This window comes from Symphalangus syndactylus, chromosome 1 (assembly GCF_028878055.3).
Source record: "Symphalangus syndactylus isolate Jambi chromosome 1, NHGRI_mSymSyn1-v2.1_pri, whole genome shotgun sequence".
NCBI lineage: Eukaryota > Metazoa > Chordata > Mammalia > Primates > Hylobatidae > Symphalangus > Symphalangus syndactylus.
Window position 1 is genome coordinate 79,251,497 of NC_072423.2, and position 21,575 is coordinate 79,273,071.

Below are 21,575 nucleotides of genomic sequence, written 5' to 3' on the forward strand. Positions count from 1 at the left end.
GGGCGCGGTACGGCCGTTCAGGGCGCCAGCCGGTGTTGGGGGGGGGCGCCACGCGCACGCGCACGCTCACTTGCAGCGCCCTGGGACACCCCTTCACTCCGTGGACCTTCCCGCTGCACGCTGCCATCCGCAGTCGGGGACGCGGGCTTGGTGAGGAGGGACGCCGGTGCCTGGGCCTGCGCCTGGGCGGGAGGCAGACGCATGCCCCTTTGGCCTACGTTTCGGCTGCCGGACCGGCGGGACAGTGACGGTTGGGCCGGGAGGGGGCGCAGGCTGTGGGGCGGCCTCTGGGCGCGAGCGGGGTGACTGCCGCGCTGCCCGCGCCTCTGCGCCTGGCCCAGCCTCTGAGCTGAGCTCCGCCTGATTGGGATTAATTGCACGCCTCTGTGTCATTGGGCTTTGGCCGGGCGTGATGAGACAGACTGTTAGGGGATCACGTCCTTCTTTCCTCCCCTCTTGTCTGAGGACTTCCACCTCTTGAGGGACAGGCCCTCTCCGTGCTTCCCTCTGGAGTTTCTTGCAATGTGCTTGTGAAGTGACCGGTGGTGTTTCCTTTATGTGCATTGTGATGGGCGGTTCTGTTTCTCCTTTTTGTTTAAAATTCTGACCAAGGAAGTAACCTTGTTAACTTAATGCTTAATGCCCTTGTCTTCCGTTTACTCACTTGATTTGGTTTCTGCTAGGTTGCGTTCATTTATTCCTAATAGTTTACCTACATTCCTTGCCTATGATTTCATTATCAACAGAACGTGAAATGAGACGAATGTTAATACACTCTACTTTTACTTTGCTGTTACTTTCAAAGTTTGTTTAGTAAAACATGAGGACCTCTTCAAGGCAGTCGTTTGGAGAACAGCTATTTATATGACCATATTTCCATTTGCTGTTACTATTTTGAGGTCATTCGATTGGCGTTTTTACTGCTCCAAAATCAACTTTTTCTCCAAATTTCAGTTTTCTGGGCAAAAACGGCAAGCCTTGAACAATAATATACCGAATGTCTACCTGGTTTAAAAGTATATCTTAAAGTGCCAAGAGTAAATTATGAGTTTTGGGGAAGTTTGACTCGGCTTTGGGTTCCACGGCGTGTGCTTTTAAATGTGTTTAATTGTATACATAGACCTACGATTAATGATTATAGTCAGTAATCTTTTATGTACCTAGGAATGTAATTAGTGAGTCCAGATGTGAAATTTGAGGTCACTAAGGAAATAGCAAGAGAAATTGCAAATATAGCTACTCAGTTCAAATATGGTAGAAGAAAAGATAACATATTGTCTTCACTTGAGATGATGGAGGAGGGGTGGGTAATGCAATAATGTGAGAAATTAAAGGAAATTTCCTTTAGGAATATGTTATGTCCCTGAATGGTTTACAAGTGTAATCTTTTCTGGAGAAGAAACTAGGTATTAGGTTACATCTTGAGGAATCTTCCTGTGGGTTTTGTTACCTTTGCACCTTTAGCAAAGCTCTGTTGAAGCACTCAACACTATCGTAGTTGACAGGGATTGTCAGCTCCCTGAGGGGAGCTGCCTTATTTATTTTTGCATTCTTGGTGCCAAGTAGAGGGTTCTTCATGGTTTGTGTTTGATAATGAATGTTGCATGAATGATCTTTGCATAATTTCTGAGTTTTCTTTGGATTAGGCCCTTATAAATCGGAACAACTGTTGAAGAGTTTTCTATAAATTTTAATAGTTTACATGTCTGTATATGAATGAATAACAGTAATTACAAGGCTAGACTTGGGGAGGCTAGTTGGGAGACTTGTGTGATAGTTCAGAATAAAAAGTGATGGGCAATGGGCATTAGGAATATAGAAGTAGGTCTCGGCTCCAGAGTTGTATTTGATGTTAGAAGCGTTAGAATTTGGTGAGAGGGCAGGAGGGATCAGGATGGTCCTAGGTCTCCAGCTTGTATTGCCAGTTAATAGGGATGGATTTGGGTGAAGACTAAAGATAACGGCAGGAATGAATGGAGGAAAGGTAACAAGTTTGGTTTTGTATTTTGTATTGCATTCGAGGGTAAGGTAGATGTCAGAGAGCCATTTGGAAGTATGGTCGTTCCCTCAAGTTATCCATGGGATTGGTTCCAGGACCTGCCCCTGCCCCAGGATACCAAAATCCTCTGGATGCTCAAGTTCCTTACATAGATTGGTGTAGTATTTGCATATAACTGATGCATATGCTCCTGTATATTTATTTAAGACAGGGTCTCACTTTGTTGCCCAGGCTGGATTGCAGTGGCTATTCACTTGCGTGGTCATAGCTCACTGCAGCCTCAAACTTTTGGGCTTAAGCCGTCCTTCCACCATGGCCTCCTGAGTAGCTGGAACTCCAAGGCATGCACCACCGGGAGGTGGAATTAGTGCAGAGGAAAGAATACCCTGGGGCCAGACTTGCCTAGGTGGGAATCCTCTGGCCTCATTTGTGCTGTGTGGACTGGAAAGTCTCTTAATTCTTTCAGCCTCAGTTTCCTCAATAATAGGGATGATGGCTACCTTACAAATTTGACATGGGGATTAGAAAAATGTATGTGAAATAATTAGCACATTACTTAATAATAGACACTGAGTATCAGCAAACTAGGGGTTATAGATTCTTTCTTACAACTCGTTTTTTCAATTTGTATTTCCAGTTCTCTGTCAGGTATTGGGAATATGTGGATGAACAAGATAGACATTTCCCCAAGAAGCTGCTCTTCTAAATTTATAGGGGTTAAAGTTAGAGTTTACCCACTGACTGAGAATGTTGTCATTCATTCCTTTCACAGATACTTAGTGAGTACCTGCTGTGTGCTAGGCATTGTTCTAAGTGTTAAGGAAATAGTGATGGACAGATAGGCAAGGCCCCTGCTCTTAGGGAGAAATTATTTCATTGGAAGAAGACAGATAAATACAAGAATAAATAGTGATAAATGCTGAAGAAATTTAAATGGATGTGATTGACTGTGGTGCTGTTTGACTTAAGAGATAAACTTCTATTAGAAGGTAACATAAATTGAGGTGAATGTTAGGAAGGAAGGAGCTAACTAGGCAAAGATCTGGGAGAAGAATATTCTAGACCTTGTGGGTGGGCTTTGCGGGTATTACAAGAATAGAAAATCTAGTATGTGGTGAATGAGCCTGAGAGGGTGGGAGAGAGTGACGGGCCTCAGAGTTTTCAGAAGAGGCACGGCACTTGATTCATAGTTAATGGTCTTTTTGCTTGCTTCTTGGGTAATTAATTGTAGGGCGGCAAGAATAAAAACATGGGGAAGGGTGAGGAGGCTTTTCAGTAGGGTAAGGTGGTAGTAATGGAGATAGGAAGATATAGACTATTTCAGGGTGTGTTTGGAACATAGACATGTTTTGCCCTCAGGAATGGACTACACCAGTAGATGTGTTTTGTTTGACAACAGTGTTTGTATTGAATTTAACTAGCTTTAGGTAGAGCCTGTAATTTCCAGCTGACCTCAGTCCTTATAATTCTGTTTTCTAACAATATTTGTTCCTGAAGACATTCGAGTTGAGATTCCCTAGTGTGTAAGAAGTAAATTGCATGATGCAAAGTCTGAGGTCAGAATCCTGGGTAACCCTAACATATGAGGAGCAAATAAAGGAAGAGAATGTCAGATGAGTTATGAAAGTATGGACTGTGGAGTATTCTTCTAAGATGCCTGGCCATGAAGGGAAGGTGAGAAGGTGGTGGCAGGACATGCAAATGAAAGATCAGGGCAGGTTGTTTCCTGCCTCCTCCATCCTAACATGGGAGACTTTTGAACATGTTTATGGAAATCAAGAAGAGAGAATAGTTGGAAATATCAAAGAGAAGAAAATGCTGGGGCATGATCTGAGAGCAGAGAGCTTATATGATGGTGATGAATTTGCTGTGTATTGACATAATTTGAAAATTTTTATTCATTCATTCACTCAAGTTTATTGAGCGTCTCATGCCAGCACTGTTCTAGCTAGGAATGCAGTGGCAAACCAAATGGGCAAAGTTCCTGCCCTCATAGAGCTTACATTCTAATGTGGGGAGAAAAAGAGATAACAAGTGAGTTACATAGCATGCAGGCGGTGGTCAGTACTGTAGAACAGAGAAAGCAGGGAAAGGAGGTTGGGAAGTGCCCTGTTCAAATCTGTAGGTTGATGAGGCAAGGCCTGACAGTTAAGTGAACATTTGCACAAAGACCTGAAAGAAGTGAAGGTATAAGATGTGTGAATAGCTGGAGCATCAGGGGCTGGGCAGAGGTCAGAGCTAGGGTGGAGGTCCTGGAGCGGAGCTGGCTTAGCATGTTTCAGGAACAGCAGGGAGGTTAGGATGGCTGGAATGGAGTGAGCAAGGGAGAATAGTAGAGGAGACGAGGTCACAGATTATCTGGGCCCTGGTTGGCCATCTTAAAGACTGCCTTTTACTCTGAATAAGATGGGGAACCAGTGGAGGGAGGGTTTCAGCTAAGGAGTAAGGGCGTTTCACTAATGTCATAGGGTGACTTTCATGTGTGGAGAATAGACTAGGGGAGGCAGAGAGGAGGCCTGGAGACCAAAGGCTGTTGCAGTGAGTGTCCAGGCAGGAAGTGGTGGTGGCCTGACCAAGGTCATAGCAGGGTTGGGGGGTAGGTTGGGGGGATGCAGCAAGGTCCTGGGCAGGTTGTTAATGTATAACTCTAGAGATTTGCATAGGGATTTCACATGATGGGGTGTGAGAAGGATCTCAGAGATGACTACGGTTTTTGGCCTAAGCAGCTAGGTGTTGGAGTTGTCATTTTCGCTGGTGGGGAAGGCTGAAGGGCAGGCATTTCTTGAGGGGATGGGAATGAATTGCAATCAAGATTCAAATATAGGTGCTTGTTAGACATCTAAGTGGAAGTGTTATATAGGCGGTTGAATATCTGAGGTTCGGGGAAAGGCCCAAGATGGAGGTGTACATTTTTCATGATATTTTAAGCTTTGAAATTGAAGGCAATCACCCAGAGAGGGTGAGTTGATGGAAGAAGTTGAAGATCAAGCCCTGGAGGCTTCCACTCTGTGGAGGTCCAGGAGATAAGGAGGAATTGGCCAAGGAGAAGGAAAAGCAGCAGCAGGTGGAGTTGGAGGAGAACCAGACAGCTGTGTCTTAGAAACGAAGCCAAGAAAGTATTTCCCCAAGGAAGGAGTAATCACCTGGATGTTAGGCTACAGAAAAAGGACTGGAGGTAGATTATAGTATGCTACGGCTTGGCCACAGGGAGATCAGGGCTGATGCTGACAAGCATTTTTTTGGTGATGTGGTGGGATGAAAGCCAGAGTGGGGTGCGTTCAGGAGAGGATGGGAGTGGAACTGGATGCCAGTCATGATTCCTCTGGAAGCCTGTGATAAAGGGAGCATGGATAGGTGTGGTGGCAGTTCAGGGGGATAATGGGCGTGTGAGGTAGAGGAAGGCTTTTTTAAAAGGTGGGAGAAATAACAGCATGCCCAGCGTGGGAGGGCTTGCACAGACAGAAGACTCGATCATGTTAAGGAAGGGGGCCGATTGGTAGAGTGGTTGTCAGTGCAGTGAGGGGTTGGGATCGAGTGCAAAGTGAAGAGGTGGGCTTCAGACAGGGGCATGGACACTTCATAAACTGATATGGGATAATTTAGGAGTCAGACCGAGGGGTCGAGGAGGATATATTATTTAGGTGCACCGGCCCAGTCGGATTAACATCCAAAAAGTCTGAGCCCTGAACAAGTCTGAGCCGTGAACAAAGAGTTAAGTTAACTTTTAAGGATTTCGTGGGGCAGCCGGGGGGATCTGTGCAGGAGGAAGCATATTACAGAAGCAAGAAACAAAGACAGTTATTCAATTAATTGAGACATGCATTATATCATTTCTTACTTTCCAAGGAAAAACGTGTTTTATGGCTTGAGTTTATCTGTCTAGTGACCTTGCAGCTGCACAGCTAGAGAAACAGGGTCTTCACAATGCCTGGGAAAGGAGGAGAGATAAGGCTTACTAGCCGCAGAAAAATAGGCAGATAATTTTTAAAGGGCTCCAGCTCTTTCTCTTTCTCAGGGGGAATTGGGTTTTCTTACATAGAACTGAGTTTCTGCTTACACATTCTTTAATTTCTTTTAACTCCTATTCCAAAACAAGTAAGTTCTTCTTATTTTGGGGGGGATAGAGTCTCGCTCCATCGCCCAGGCTGGAGTGCAGGGGTGCAGTCTCGGCTCACTGCAACCTCCACCTCCCAGATTTAGGTGATTCTCCTGCCTTAGCCTCCCAAGTAGCTGGGATTACAGGTGCCCGCCATGACGCCCAATTAGTTTTTGTATTTTTAGTAGAGACGAGGTTTCACCACGTTGGCCAGGCTGGTCTTGAACTCCTGACCTCAAGTGATTCGCCTGCCTCAGCCTCCCAAAATGCTGGGATTACAGACATGAGCCATCGAACCTGGCCTCATAATCTCTTTAGTGGTCATAAAACTTTTTCTTTTTATATTTTATAATTAGTCCATACTGTCTAAAATCTATGCTTTAATCCAATTTGTCATTGATCCTAGTGTACTCCGTTATTACTGAAGTAGCTCTTTGAATAGTCTTCCAGGTTTTTAAGTCCTCTCCCTTCCTGTATTATAGGTTGATTGTGTCAGTTCTTTGTTGGTTGCAGAATACAGTTCAAACTTTCCAATACACCATTTCAGACTTTTAGAATCTGGCTCCATTCTGTTATTCTAGCTTCGTTTACTGTGTTATTTTGTCCACCTGCTGCCAAAATACATTGGAGTATTTGCTACTGCCAGCATAGACCTAGCACTTAGAGTGGATTTTCGAGTCAGACCTGGGTTTGAATCTTACTAATTGCAACCTTGGGAAAATTGAGCTAATTTAGTCTCTCAGTTTGTTTCTTCACCTGTAAAATGGGATAATACCTACACTGTAAGATTTTCTGTGGATTCCGTGAGCTAAGTTAGTAGATATGCAATAAAATTTAATTCTTTTCCTTCTTGGCTCATGTTTGTCATCCTAAATAAACTCTGTCATCCCATACTCTGCCTGTAAAAGTTCTTCTCAGTCTTCAAGGCGCATTGCCAATATCCTCTCATTTTTTTTAGCTTTTCCTGATTATTTATCTTTTTATCCTCCTGTCCTTATTTCCTTTACTGATTTCCATGCAGTGTGTATATGATACGTACTCTGAAAAATTGCTGAGAGTGGCTAACATCTTCAGAGTACCGTGGTCCGGTTCTCTAGTAATAGCATAGGTTTTGTGCTGTTGTTTTCCAGATTTAGTAATTTGGGTACCCCTTTTACCACTTTTACCTTGTCCATGTGCCAACTATACTTTAACTGAAAATTTTTCTTTGAATGGGTTCACTTTTTAATTCACTCTTAACAACACTGTGAGATCCGGGCTAGATTTTTGCTAGTTGTACTTTTTCTGTTTCTTATTAGAATGAGTATGTAATACCAAACTTTTAAATATGTCCTAAAATCATTTGTATATACCATCAGTGTTATGCCATCTTTGCTTTCTTTACTAGATAAGTTTGTAGTAATTCATTTTCCTTGCTACACCAAGCAAAGGGCAAATTAAAATGTGTTGTATTGTATTATTATGTTAATTATAAGAAGGTAAGTTTAATGTTTAAGGTTTCTATTCTTATCTATAAAGTAGCAAAGTATTCTGAGATTTATTTTACCTCAGACTATTTGCCTATTTCCCCCTTACTGTTGCTAAAAAAAAAAAGGATTTTTTTCCTAAGGTTTATTAGTTTTCTAAGACAATGCTTGTAATCATTTAAAAACATTTTATGGTAATATGTGACCTATAGAAATACTTTTGTTATTGCAGTGAGATGGAAGATTTTCGAGGTATAGCAGAAGAATCATTTCCAAGCTTTCTCACCAATTCATTATTTGGTAACAGTGGGATTTTGGAAAATGTCACTCTTTCTTCAAATCTTGGCTTGCCTGTTGCTGTTTCCACACTTGCTAGGAATAGATCCAGCACTGATAACAGGTAAGATTTTGTTTGAACAGATTTTTTTCCAGGTCCGTAAAGCCTATAGCATGCTGATATTTATGTTCTGTTTCTCAGTCAAGCTTGAGATTTTTGTTTTATCTATGAGGAAGATGGCCAAATATGTGAAAAGAATATAGAAAAGACAGAATTTACTATCTCTTTCCCCATTGCATTGCCTTTTCAGTGGGTAGGTTTGGGTGGGTTTGGGATTTGAGCACCAGTTACCTATTTTGGTCTATTTTTTTTTTTTTTGTCTATAGTGTTTTGGATTTGTATTAGTTCAGTCATACTAATGGCTAGTAATGTAAAACAAGTTGTGTTAGCGAAGTTCAAAGGCAAATTAATCAGAAGGTTATAGGAGTACCTCTTGGCATCAAGGGGAGGAGTGCAGAGCTTTGCTGCAAGAAGGGACAAGAATTGAGATTTGGGAAGCCATCAGGACTTGGGTTTTTGTCATCCCACTCTATTACTCTCTGTATAACTCATTCTTTTCTCTTTTTTTTTTTTTTGCTAATTAAAAAAATATTTTGTAGAGATAGGATCTTGCTGTGTTAGCTAGGCTATTCTTGAACTCTTGGGCTCAAGTGATCCTCCTGCCTCAGCTTCCCAAAGCATTGGGATTACAGGTGTGAGCTACCATACCTGGCCTCTTCTCTTTTTTAATACACTGGTTTTATTTGCTTTTCTGTTCATGTTACAGAATATGGCAACACAAATTCTCAAAAGACATCTATGAATTACATTTCTAGCTACACAAGGAGACTAATGAACTGTCTCTTGATATCTCATGAGTTTCTGGTCCATCTTAGGTTAGGTGTCTGTTCCAAATCCAGTCACCTGTGACTAGAGTTTTAGGTCATTGGATCTATTTAGAGGTATGACAGAGCCTCACTTTTTAATTCGTTTCAGCCAGGTTTACTCTTTACTGGACTTGCATGGCTGTCTTTCTTGTTCTCTTCCAGCTTTCAATCTGTCCTGGGTTTCTGAGGTAACTTGGCTCTTGTCATTCTAGTAACTTTCAGCTCCTGAAGTCAAGTTTCTCTTTCTTAGAAACTCAACCAGGCTGGGCGTGGTGGCTCATGCCTGTAATCCCAGCACTTTAGGAGGCCAAGGCAGGCAGATCACTTGAGTTCAGGAGTTCGAGACCAGCCTGGCCAACATGGTGAAACCCTGTTTACTAAAAATACAAACATTAGCCAGGCGTGATGGCGCATGCCTCTAATCCCAGCTACTGGGGAGGCTGAGACAGGAGAATTGCTTGAACCCGGAAGGCGGAGGTTGCAGTGAGCTGAGATTGGGCCAGTGCACTCCAGCCTGGACGACAGAGGGAGACTCTGTCTCAAAAAAAACCCCCAAAACTCGACAGCTTTTATTTTCTTTACTTTTAAAATTTCTGTTTTATTACCAGATTGATGTTTGGTTAAATACACCTTGTTTTGTATCTTCAACTGGATTGTGTATAGTTTACACATCCATTACATGTAGGGTCTTGCATAATATATAAAGTTTGCCTATGCTTAAACTGGCCACTTTCTTGTCCTCTCTCAACCTAAACATTTAGCGAGGAGCACCAACTTGACCTTTGGGATGAAGGGGTTGTATTAACACTCTCAGCTCTTTTAGCTTTAAGATTTTTGTGACTGTATTGTTGAATACAGATAAACTCCCTATTGCCAAGCCACAGGTTTCTGTGCTTTGCACAGAGGATGATGGTTTGAAATACAGGGGCCCTATATGTTTTTACCCCTGGTGGTTGGTTTTACTGTCACGCAGCCCTATGTCATGATGACATTTAAATATGTGTAATTTAATTCTTAACAATTAAAACAAATTTTTTTTATATAGGTATCCTGATATCCAGGCATCTTACTTAGTAGAAGGCAGATTTTCAGTTCCATCCGGGTCATCTCCCGGAAGCCAGAGTGATGCTGAACCAAGAGAGAGGTTACAGCTTAGCTTCCAGGATGATGAGTAAGTTCATACCTTCATTTGCTTGTACTGTGTTAAAAGTGGCTCTTACGCAGTCTTGTGGAAAATGACAATGTGATTGTGTATGTAATTAATTCTGATTAATTCTAAGAATCTTGAAGAGTTTTCTTTTCTTTTTTTTTTTTTTTTTTGAGGCGGAGTTTCACTCACTCCGTTGCCCAGGCTATAGTGCAATGGTGTGATCTCGGCTCACTGCAACTTCTGCCTCCCTGGTTCAAGCGATTCTCCTGCCGAAGCCTCCTGAGTAGCTGGGATTACAGGCAGGTGCCACTACGCCCAGCTAATTGTCTTTGTATTTTTAGTAGAGACGGGATTTCACCATGTTGGCCAGGCTGGTCTCAAACTCCTGACCTCAAGTGAACCGCCCCGCCCACCTTGGCCTCCCAAAGTGCTGGGATTAGAATTGTAGGCGTGAGCCACCGCGCCTGGCCAAGAGTTTTCTTTATGCATTTTAATCACATGTTTAGTCTTTCAAAACATTTTTTTTTGGATTCTAAAAGTAACATGTGCTTTTGAAAAAAACAGACAATATAGAAAATTATTTGTAAGACAGTAAAGGCCTGTAATCCCACTAACTAGAGAGCAGCCATTGAGTACATTTTTATTTGTAGTCTTCCATACTATTTTGTATGTGTATTTATGCCTTTAAATCTTCTTTTTAATTCTAATATGAGGTTATAGAAAAAGAAAAATGAAAATAAATTTTTTTTTTTTACAAAATAAGATTAAACTCTTATTCTGTTTATTACACAAAAAATTAAGATGCAGTATTATCTTCAGCTTTCAATTACAATTAATATGAATCTGTGTCATAAAGTTAATGACTATACTCAGGTCTATGTTGGTCATTTAGATTATTGCAGTTTTGCTATTATAAATGTGATGAACTTCCCCATATGTACATTTATATATACATTTTTCACACCTAGGATATTAAGATTTCTAGGGTTTACATTGCTGAGGCAAAAATAGTTTATTTTAAAGACCATTACAAATTAACACGTTTCTCTTTAGAAAACTTGTACCAGTTTATTCTGAATGCTGACTTCTCCCAGCCCTGCCCAACATTTGATGGTGCTATTTTTAATCTTTGATTTTTAGAGGTAAAAATAATTTATATAATACACATGTATATATGCATGGAAGAAAGTCTGGAAGTCTAAAAAACGAAAATGGTAATGGTGGTATTATAGACAATCTTGTTTTCTGTGTTTAAATTTGTATTTGAGTATTTATGGGATTGAACCCACTTTAATGTCTGTTCATTACTTAAATTTATGTTGTGAATTGCCTCTTGATAGCCTTTATATATAAGTGCTTTCTTTATATTAAAGATGTTAACCCTTGTATATTCATTCCTTCAGTGTGTAATTTTGACTGAGTGCCTGCTGTGTGCCACACACTTTTCCAGGTGGTTAGGAAATACCAGTGACTAAAACAGATGTTAAACAAGACACTGAAATATGCTAATTTTATAGTACATTGGAAGGGAAAAGTGCTAGAAAAAAATAGAATATAATAAGGAGGGTTATTAAGTAGGCTGAAGGCAGTGGTCAGTATGGGTCTCATTGTGGACATAAGATATGAGCCAAGGGCACAATGGCTCATGCCTGTAATCCCAACACTTTGGAAGGCTAAGGCGGGTAGATCGCCTGAGGTCAGGAGTTCAAGACCAGCCTGGCCAACATGGTGAAATCCCATCTCTACCAAAAACACAAAATTTAGCCAAGCGTAATGGCATGTGGCTGTAATCCTAGCTACTTGGGAGGCTGTGGCAGGAGAATTGCTTGAACCTGGGAGGTGGAGGTTGCAATGAGCCGAGATCACGCCACTGCACTCCAGCCTGAGCAACAGAGTGAGACTCTGTCTTAAAAAAAAAAAAAAAAAAGAAAAAAGGTATGAGCCAAGACTTGAGGGAGGGAGTTAACTATGTGGATGCCAGGGGGAAGCAGACTTCAGGCCAAAGGTGCGGCCAGCTTGAAGGAACTAAGGCAGGAGTGTAGCCCATGTGGTTCACAGGGCAGCAGGGAGGCTGGGGAGGTGGTGAGCAGGACCTTGACTCTGACTCAGAGATACGGGAAGCCACTAGAGGGCTCCATCTGAATTGTGTTTTAAAAGTCCCACCCTGAAAATCACTTGAGCCCAGGAGATCTGGGCTGCAGTGTGCCGTGATTGCACCACTGCACCCTAGCCTGGGTGACAGAGTGAGACCCTGTCTCAAAAAAAGGCCCACTCTGGCTGTTATGTGGAAAAGAGACTGTAGGAGGCGAGAGTGGGAGCATCATGGGCACAGAGCCTTGATTGTCTGGGAGTGAGGCAGGTGGAAGAGAGCAACCAGGCCTGGTCCTCAGGATGCTTCACAGTGAGAAGCTGGGGACAGGAGGAATCAACAGCGAGATTAAGAGTTAGTGATCAGAGGCAGGAGGAAAACAAGCATCTTGGAAACCATGTCAAGAGCATGTATAAAAAGAGTTACCCAACTATGTCAAATAAAATGAGGGCAAAAAATTGACCCTTGGAATTAGCATAGATTAGGTCATTGGTAACCCCAATAAGTAGTTTGGTGGAAGTAGGGGCAGGCACCATGGCCTACTCAGAATGAGTTTCAGAGAGAACGGGAGTTACTGTTAGAGGCAGTAGACAGCTTGTGGAGTTTTGCTGCGAAAGGGAGCAGAGAAACGAGGTTATGACAGCTGGATGGTTGTAGTGGATGAAGAGAAGTTTCACTTTTTTTTGTGGTGGGAGAAGTTGCTGCATGTTTACTTGATAATAGGAATAATATCCTGGAAAGGGTAAAACTTGCTGATGTAGAAAGGGAAGAGAATTGCTGCAGCAACGTCTGTGTCAGTAAGAGAGGGTAGGCCACAATGTGCAGTGCGGGGAGTGGCTTTAGCTGGGTAGGACTGCGGACAGTTCCTCTGTGGGAACAGGTGGGAGGACGGCCTGGGTGGGTGCATGTAGTGGTAAGAATCTGTGGAAGTTACCTTTTCAGTGCTTCAGGCTGAAAGTAGGGTTAGTGAACTAGGAAGCATAGTCATCAAGTCAGAGTGAGGGTGGAGGAGGAGGCATTGGTGGTTTAAAAAAAAGATGTAAAATTATCACATGGGAGCATAGGAAAATGAATGGACAGGGTTGAAATGTTAGGATTCCTGGACAACATCAAGGGCTCAACTTGAGGGCCATGGGCATGACTGTTCAGGATGATTGTGATGTTTCCTCAGCCACACTGAGCTGTAAGAGTGCAGATGAAGAGGAGGCAGAGAATTGGATTTAACCAGAGTTGTAGTTTATAAAGGGAGTGAGGGACAAGGTTGCTGAGGATGTAAGATTGGCCATGGGCTTTAGGTTAAGGAGGAGGAGAGGATATGGACAAGGGGAGGGAGAGTGATGTGGTGGTACAGATGGGTTGGAGGTACAGGTGGGGTTAGCATCATATAGTTGTGGTACTAGAGGCAAGAGGGGTAGTAGGTGATTCAAAGCTGTGAGGATCTAGGGAGAGCAACCTGGAAGTGGCACTGAGGGGAGGAAGGGCGTATATATATTCCATCTCCACACCAGGTGATGATGCCACAGCTGTGGGAGAGATGAGGGTCCCCACTTATCAGAGCTTGGGGGTAGCAATGTCCTCACAGGCTATTCAGGCTTTCATTAAAGCAGTAAGGTGAAAGGAATGTTCAGAGAAGAGATTCAGGAATGGCAGATCTTGTCAACCCAGCTCGGTAAATTATAGAAGGCACAGTAGAAGGGTTTTGTTTGTTGGGGAGTAGAAGGGCTGTGCAGTCTTAAGGGGCTTGGAGTGCCAGCAGTGAGGCATCCTGGGCTGCTTTTAGGAGCTGAAAATCAGTAAAGGGCATTGTGAAGTTAGTCCCACTCACCTGTTGCTGTGAGGAAACCGCAAATGTCAGGGATGGGAGGGCATCTTGAGGGTATCCTTTTGACTCTTGCTGGAGGCCAGGAGTTCTGGAAACTGGTCTTGTTGGTCCTTGTTGATTGAAGACAGGAGGCCTGGCGAGGTGGAGTCTTAGACTCAGTGCCTGGGGAGAGGTAAGTGCTTAGAGCTAGCTCTTGACTCTTGAAGAGTCTGAAGCCCTGAGTTGCTGGTCTGAGTATAGGGCCTCCTTGGACACTGTACTAGAGGGTCAGCAGCCTGGAGGGGCATGGCCTCAGTCTCCTGGTGAGGGATGGCTTCTCTGACCCCTTCTTGGGGAGAAGGGAATTTGTGTTTCAAAATGTCTTTATTCTAATCTTGGAATAAACTAATACTTTAGCTGAGTATAGAATTTAGGATAAATATAAATTTTCACACAATTTTGAAGATACTGCTACATTGTACATGAAGTCTGGTATAATCTTGATAGTTGGTTTTTTATCTGAACTATGTTTTCTCTCTGGAAATTTTAGAATCCCATCTGAGTCCCTTGTGGGTGGGGCTATTTCCCCCCATTCACTGAATTCTAATTGGCATTGGTTTAGAGATCAGTTCTAGATAATTATGGTTTTTCTTCTAGTTTTTCCTTTTCTTTTTCCAGAACTACTGTTTTGGATTGCGTGGGTTGTTCTATATCTACTTTTTTTTCCCTTTTTTTCTGTTTTAGTGCAAAAAGACATTGTTCTAGGTAAGTTTCTTTTTTTTTCCTGCTCATTAAATCATTTGGCAATCATAATTTTAATCATGAGAGCTCTTTTTTTTTGACGGGCCCTTTTTGTGGATGTACACTTGACCCTTGAACAACCCGAGTTTGGACTGTGTGGTTCCACTTATAAGCAGATTTCTTTCAACCAAACGTGGATGGAAAATACAGTATTCGTGGATGTGAAATCCGAGTGTAGTCAGTGCTAACTGTAGGACTTGAATATTGCATATTTTGGTACACGCGGGGGTCCTGGAACCAGTCCCCCATGTATACCGAGGGTTGACTATAACAGCTACATGGATACTTTTGAAGATTCTAATTAGAAATTTTGAAAGTTCTGTAAACTGTTCCTTTTCTCCGGGGCTGCTTGCGTAGTTTGTTCATTTTTATTTTTGTCTCTAGAGCTGCTCCTTTTTTTCTTGTCTGATTTGTGGCTGTCTTCTAGGCTGCCTAGTGTGGGCATCCTTATCTTTTGTGTATGTAACTCTTATTTCTCATTGGCTTTCACGCAAGAGGGATGTTGTTCCTGGCCATTTACGGTAGAGTGTGCAGGTTGGAGTCTTAAATTTTATGCCAGATGTTTAATGCTTTCTTCTGGGTCGCTGTTACTGCTGTCGCTTCGTTCTCCACAGGCATTGTCTGTGCCTTGATTGCAGGCAAGCCCTTCCCTCCCCATTATCAGGTGTTCACTGTCGTGTGTGCATGGCTGTTGTCTCTGGGGTGGGAAAGAAGGGTGGGTGCTCCTGCCATGCTTCATGCCGTGCTTTCACTACCCCCTCTCCTGCCCTCCCCGACTCCCTCCTGCCCTCCTTCTGACTGTAGTCACGGAACATTTTTGTGTTTCTCCCTGGCAGATTTGTTTCCTTTTCTGCTTCCGGGCCCTTCTGTTCTTGGATTGTGGCTTTCTTTCCCCCTGCACACCCCATCTGCTTTTCAGATTCCAGAATCTGGGGTAAGCGTGGGTTAGGACTGGTAGTTCTTACCCAGATTGCTTCACTTTTATAGATTTCCTTACTGTCATTTTATTGGACACTTGGAAGTTTCTCTTGCCTCTTTAACTTGAAACTCATGACTTAGTTTGAAAAATTTTTTGAGCTAATAAAAATATGGGATAGCTATAGTTTTGAGGAAGTAGCATTTTTAGAGGGATGGTGGTGAATGTAGAGTGCCCTGCTCTCAACTGTCCCTGTCATTCGAAAGTTCTGGTGGTCATACTACATGCTTTTCTCAGAGAGGGCTTTAAACATGGAAATGGACCTAACTGTCCTGACTTGTTTATTTATTTCCTATCACCATCTTGCTCCCCCCCTCTTTTCCTTTCTGTCCTTGCTACCGCTTGACTTTGTAACTATGTATAGTCTTTCCACCTATGCCTTTCCTTTCCTGTACTCAATGACATTTTCCTGTACCTACCCACGAGTGCACCTTTGGCTTAAGCTAGTGACTTTTTATGTACTATAGCCCCAGTAAAGAGATGGAGAAACTGGGAAGTAAATTGTAGTTAGGGTTGGAGAGTTGCCTCAGGCATGAAAGGTTGGGATTTGAGAAATATGGAAGGACTTTAAAAAAAAAAATCCATCCTGGCCAAATATGAGTCTGGCTCTAGGTATCAGTTTGTCATGTAATGAATTTGTTGCATTTAGAGGCTTTTTCCTGAAGTTCTGTTCCCACCCTTCTCTTTCTGTGGTGAGCTGCTCTAGACCCAAGAGCTTTTGGAGTAGGGTGGGAGGAAAATTGCCTGTAAGAAAAATACTTTCATCCACACAGAAAACAGCAGAGGTAGAAAGAAAGATAAGGACAAGAACTAGGACTAGGGATAAAAGTAAAAATAATTGAAACCTTTATTAATTCAGAGATTTGGCTGTTTTGGCAAATATGCCAATATCCTTTAAGTCTGCAGATTTTAGAAAGCTGAATTATGTAGACTGGTAATTTCAAGGTTACTTATTTTGGAAGTAAAAAAACCACTTTTTGCTGCTTGAAAGAGTAGCAGTATGACGTTCTCTTTGATTTTGGTAGACTGTGTATCACTGGACCCAAAATGTTGGTTCAGTCCCCAGAATACACTGCAGTGTTAGCAGTTGTAGTTTTCTGGCTAGACTCAAATGTTTCTTTTTATTGCTTCCATTTTTTCTTTTTAAGAGGTGAAATACATAACTGATTAATAGATATTTTGTAGATTTACCCAAGGTAACTAACATTTTATCATTCTTCTGTTTCCTAATAAAAAAGTTCTATCTCTAGGAAAAAGAGCTATGTGGAAAGTCAACGTTTGTCAAATGCTCTCAGCAAACAGTCAGCTTTACAAATGGGGACAGCAGGACCAGAAGAGGAGCCAGCTGGAGCTACAGAATCCTTGCAGGGCCAAGATCTCTTCAATAGGGCTTCACCACTGGAACAAGCACAAGGTACTGAGCTATTTGAAATTATTTCTTAATGCATATGTTTTAATTTCCTTTTTCATTTCCTTATCTTTGGATTTTTTTTTTTTTTTGAGGCAGGGTCTCACTCCTGTCGCCCAGGCTGGTGTGCAGTGGCGTGATCACAACTCACTGCAGTCTCAACTTCCTGGGCTGCTCAACCTGTCTTCCCACCTCAGCTTCCTTAGTAGCTGGGTCTACAGGCACACACCACCATGCTAGGCTAACTTTTTGTGTTTTTAATAGAGACAAGGTTTCACCATGTTGCCCAGGCTGGGCTCGAACTCCTGAACTCAAGTGATCTGCTGTGCCTTGGCCTGCCAAAATGCTGGGATTATGGGCATGAGCCACTGTGCCTGGCTTTTTTTTTTTTTTTTTTTTTTGCTTAATTTTGAGATGGGTTCTAGCTGTGTTGCCCAGGCTGGTCATGAACTCCTGGGTTCAAGCAATTCTCCCTCCTCAGCCTCTCGAGTAGCTGGGACTGGATGCGTGCATCGTCACTCCTGGCTTCGATGTATTCATCTTGTACTATCATACTGTAAACTGAAAATGCTTTGGTTTGCATTGTACCTATTAATATCATATTTACAGTACTTTTATAGGAAAGGTCTCCTCTTAACCTTGTTGACTGATTTAAGCTGAAATTCTCTTTGCTTTGGAAACCATGCTGTCGGATGGCCACAGCATACTTGATATTCAAGACAAGCCTATTTTTAGTGCATCTTCCACTTTTCTCCCACCAATTTATATTCTTATCGAGAGTCAATTTTGTTTCTAAGCCTATTTTTTTTTATAAAACTGGTGAATTATAAGTTCTAAAAGAAATTACTGTTTCTAAGAAAACTAGGTTGAATGCATTGGAAATACTCAAGGGTAAGTCATTTGAAAAATTGCCCTAGGGCCAGGCATGGTGGCTCACACCTGTAATCTTAACACTTTGGGAGGCTGAGGTGGGCAGATCACCTGAGGTCAGAAGTTCAAGACTAACCTGGCCAACATGGCGAAACCCTGTCTCTCCTAAAAATACAAAAATTAGCCAGGCATGGTGGTGGCTACCTGTAATCCCAGCTACTTGGGAGGCTGAGGCAGGAAAATTGCTTGAACCCGGGAGGTGGAGGTTGCAGTGAGCCGAGATTGTGCCACTGCACTCCAGCCTGGGTGACAGTGAAAGACTTCGTCTCAAAAAGAAAAATTGCTCTCAAATTAGATGTGGAGAAGAAACTACAAAAATATGGGGGGTCAGGCACTGTGGCTCATGCCTGTAATTCCAGCTGAGGTGGGTGAAAGGCTTGAGCCCAGGAATTCAATATCAGCCTGGGCAACAAGGTGAAACTCTGTCTGTACAAAAAATACAAAAATTAGCAGGGTGTAGTGCTGTGCTCCTTAAGTCCCAGCTACTTGGGAGGCTGAGGTGGGATTGCTTAAGCCCAGGCGGTCAAGGTGATCATGCCATTGCACTCCAGCCTGGGAGACAGACCCAGACCCTATCTCAAAAATAAATAAATAAAAAAATATATAGGGAAAGTGGTTTAAAAAAATCATAGGCTTCTGCTGTCTGATTCCTCTTAAGTACTCCACATTCACTTTCATCAGAGAAATCAAAACTGGAAATTGAAAAGTACATTCTATGCACTTACATAGTGTGGTATTCTGTAACTCCAAACTAGTTCAGTACTCAAAAGGACTTGCCTGATTGTATGTTGTAAGATTGGTGAATGAGTACACATTATGTTAGAAAAATTTTAAGAGAGGTTTGTATTTCTCTTGATGAAAAATGTTATATATATGAAAGAAAAGAGTGGTATTATCACTCAAATAAGCAATAAAAGAAAAAAATGGATGAATTGGATTTCAGAATTAAAAACTTTTATGCTTCAAAAGACACTATCAAGAAAGGGAAAAGACTGGGCCGGGCATGGTGGCTCACGCTGGTAATGTCAGCACTTTGGATGGCCAAGGTGGGCGGATCACCTGAGGCCGGGAGTTCGAGACCAGCCTGACCAACATGGAGAAATCCTGTCTCTACTAAAAATACAAAATTAGCCGGGCATGGTGGCACATGCCCTTAATCCCAGCTACGCGAGAGGCTGAGGCAGGAGAATCGCTTGAACCCAGTAGGTGGAGGTTGTGGTGAGCCGAGGTCACGCCATTGCACTCCAGTCTGGGTAATAAGAGTGAAACTCCGTCTCAAAACGAAAAAAAGAGAAATTGTACAAATGGCCAGTAAACACATGAAAATATACCCAGTATCATTAGACATCCAGGAAATGCAATTCAAAACCACAATGAGGCGGGGCACAATGGTTCATGCCTGTAATCCCAGCGCTTTGGGAGGCCGAGGTGAGTGGATCTTTTGAGGTCAGGAGTTCGAGACAGCCTGGCCAACATGGTGAACCCCTGCCTCTACTAAAACAACAAAAATTAGCTGGGCGTGGTGGCGGGCGCCCGTAGTCCCAGCTGCTTGGGAGGCTGAGGCAGGAGAATCACTTGAACCTGGGAGGTGGAGGTTGCAGTGAGCCGATTGCGCCACTGCGTTCCAGCCTGGGTGACAGAGAGAGACTCTGTCTCAAAAAAAAAAAAAAATAAGTAAATAAAAACAGAACCACAGTGAGATGCTGCTTCACACTCACTAGGCTAACTATAATAAAAAGGAAAATAACGTGTTTGTGAGGATATGGAGAAATTGAAATTCTCATACATTATTGGTAGCAATGTAAAGTGGCACAGCCACTTTGGAAAGCAGTTTGACAGTTCCTCAAAATGTTAAACATTGTGTTACCATGTGACTCCGCATTTGCACTGCTAGGTATATACCCAAGAGAAAGGAAACCGTATGTCCACACAAAAACTTGTTTTTGTTTTGTTTTGTTTTTTTTTGAGACAGAGTCTTGCTCTGTCACACCCAGTGCGTGGTGTGATCTCGGCTCAGTGCAGCCTCTGCCTCTTGAGATCCAGTGATTCTCCTGCCTCAGCCTCGCAAGTAGCTGGGATTACAGGCATGCACCACTACACCCAGCTAATTTTTGTGTATTTAGTAGAGACGGGGTTTAGCCATATTGGCTAGGCTGGTCTCGAACTCCTGACCTCAAGTAATCCACCTGCCTCAGCCTCCCAAAGTGCTGGGATTACAGGCATGAGCCACTGTGTCTGACCTCACACAAAACCTTGTACATGAATGTTCATAGCAGCATTACTCACAACAGCCAAAAAGTGGAAGCAATTCAGATGTTAATCAACTGATGAATGGACAAAGAAAATGTAGTATGGCCACGTGAGTGGAGTAGTACTCATCCACAAAAAGGAGCAAAGTACTGATACATGCTTTAATACAGGTGAGCCTTGAAAACATGCCAAGTGAAAGAAGAAAGACACAGAAGGCCACAAAATGTATGGTTCTGTTTATCCATAGGGAAATCTACAGATACAGAATAGCAAATAACAGAAAGTAAATTATTGGTTGTCAGAGGCTGGAAGGTAGTGGGAATGGGGAGTGATTGCTAATGGGTGTAGTGTTTCATTTTGGAATAATGAAAATAGTGGTGATGACTGCACAACCTAGTGAACATACTAAAAGCCACTGAACTGTATACCTTAAAAGAGTGAATTAATGATATATGAATTGTATGTATCAATTAAAAAAACTTCCCATGTACCTATCCATTGGTATAAGATTTTGTCATACTTGCATCATCTCTCTTTTTCACTACTTTTTTCTGATATTTAAAAATTTTAGATGCCGTTTGTGCATATTTCAGTATGCATCTCCAAAAGCATGGACATTTTCTTACATAACCACAGTGCTATTAACACAGCTAACGAACTTAGTGTTTCTTTTTTTATTATCTGATACAGTTGTTTGTATTGATTTGTGTGAATGGGGGTTCTGAGAGAGGTTTTGTTATGCTGCAGCACCTTTGTTGCATTTCGTGTGTCAGTGCCTTGTTGAAATACTCTAGGTCAGTCACACTGTAGTTTGTCCCGCTATTTGGGTTTGTCCCTTTGCTTACTCAAGGTGCCATTTCTCTTGTTTCTCTCTCCACATCTTCAAAGCAAAAGTTAGCTGTAAAGTCTTGATTAGATACATATTCAAGTTCTTTGGTACAATTTTTTTTATGAATTCCCCACCCTAACATTTAAAAACATGTAACTGACCTATGATGGATTCGTATACATCATTTAAAAGTGCTTTTATTCTATTTCAACAGAAAAATATTTCTTGCTATTTTTAGGTATCGTTGGGTATTTGGTTGATAAAATAACCTGGTCTCTCAGTTTGTTTTTGTTTTCTTATACAGACTCACCTATCGATTTTCATTTACAGTCATGGATGAATAATAAGGAACCCAAGGTAACCTTTTATATATTTGTTATAATTTTCTGGAGTATTATAGGGCAGTAAAATTTCATATTTCGCATATATAAGTGTTAATATTAGTTAGACGTCATCTACTTTTTTTCTAGTAGAGCTCTAACTTATCCAGCTTCAGTAAAAATGGGAGTTTCTCTCAAATAATGAGAAGGTTCAGGGGTAATACTGGTGCCTAGGACTGTATTCTTGGGCTTGGTGA

General features: G+C 42.1%; 1 protein-coding gene across 21 annotated transcripts in view; it reads left to right on the forward strand.

The window, feature by feature from the left end:
• CEP192 (centrosomal protein 192) overlaps positions 1-21,575 on the forward strand; it is a 132,310-nt gene continuing 110,735 nt past the window's right edge. For 7 of the 21 annotated variants that reach the window (XM_055239285.2, XM_063641223.1, XM_055239341.2 and 4 more), the window contains exons 1-5: positions 159-971; positions 7,794-7,961; positions 9,810-9,935; positions 16,820-16,995; positions 21,303-21,355. In XM_055239285.2, the coding sequence (XP_055095260.2) occupies positions 865-971; positions 7,794-7,961; positions 9,810-9,935; positions 16,820-16,995; positions 21,303-21,355 (630 nt within the window). In that variant the 5' untranslated portion in view covers positions 159-864. The other 14 variants (XM_055239324.2, XM_063641244.1, XM_063641217.1 and 11 more) reach the window with 10 other exon arrangements.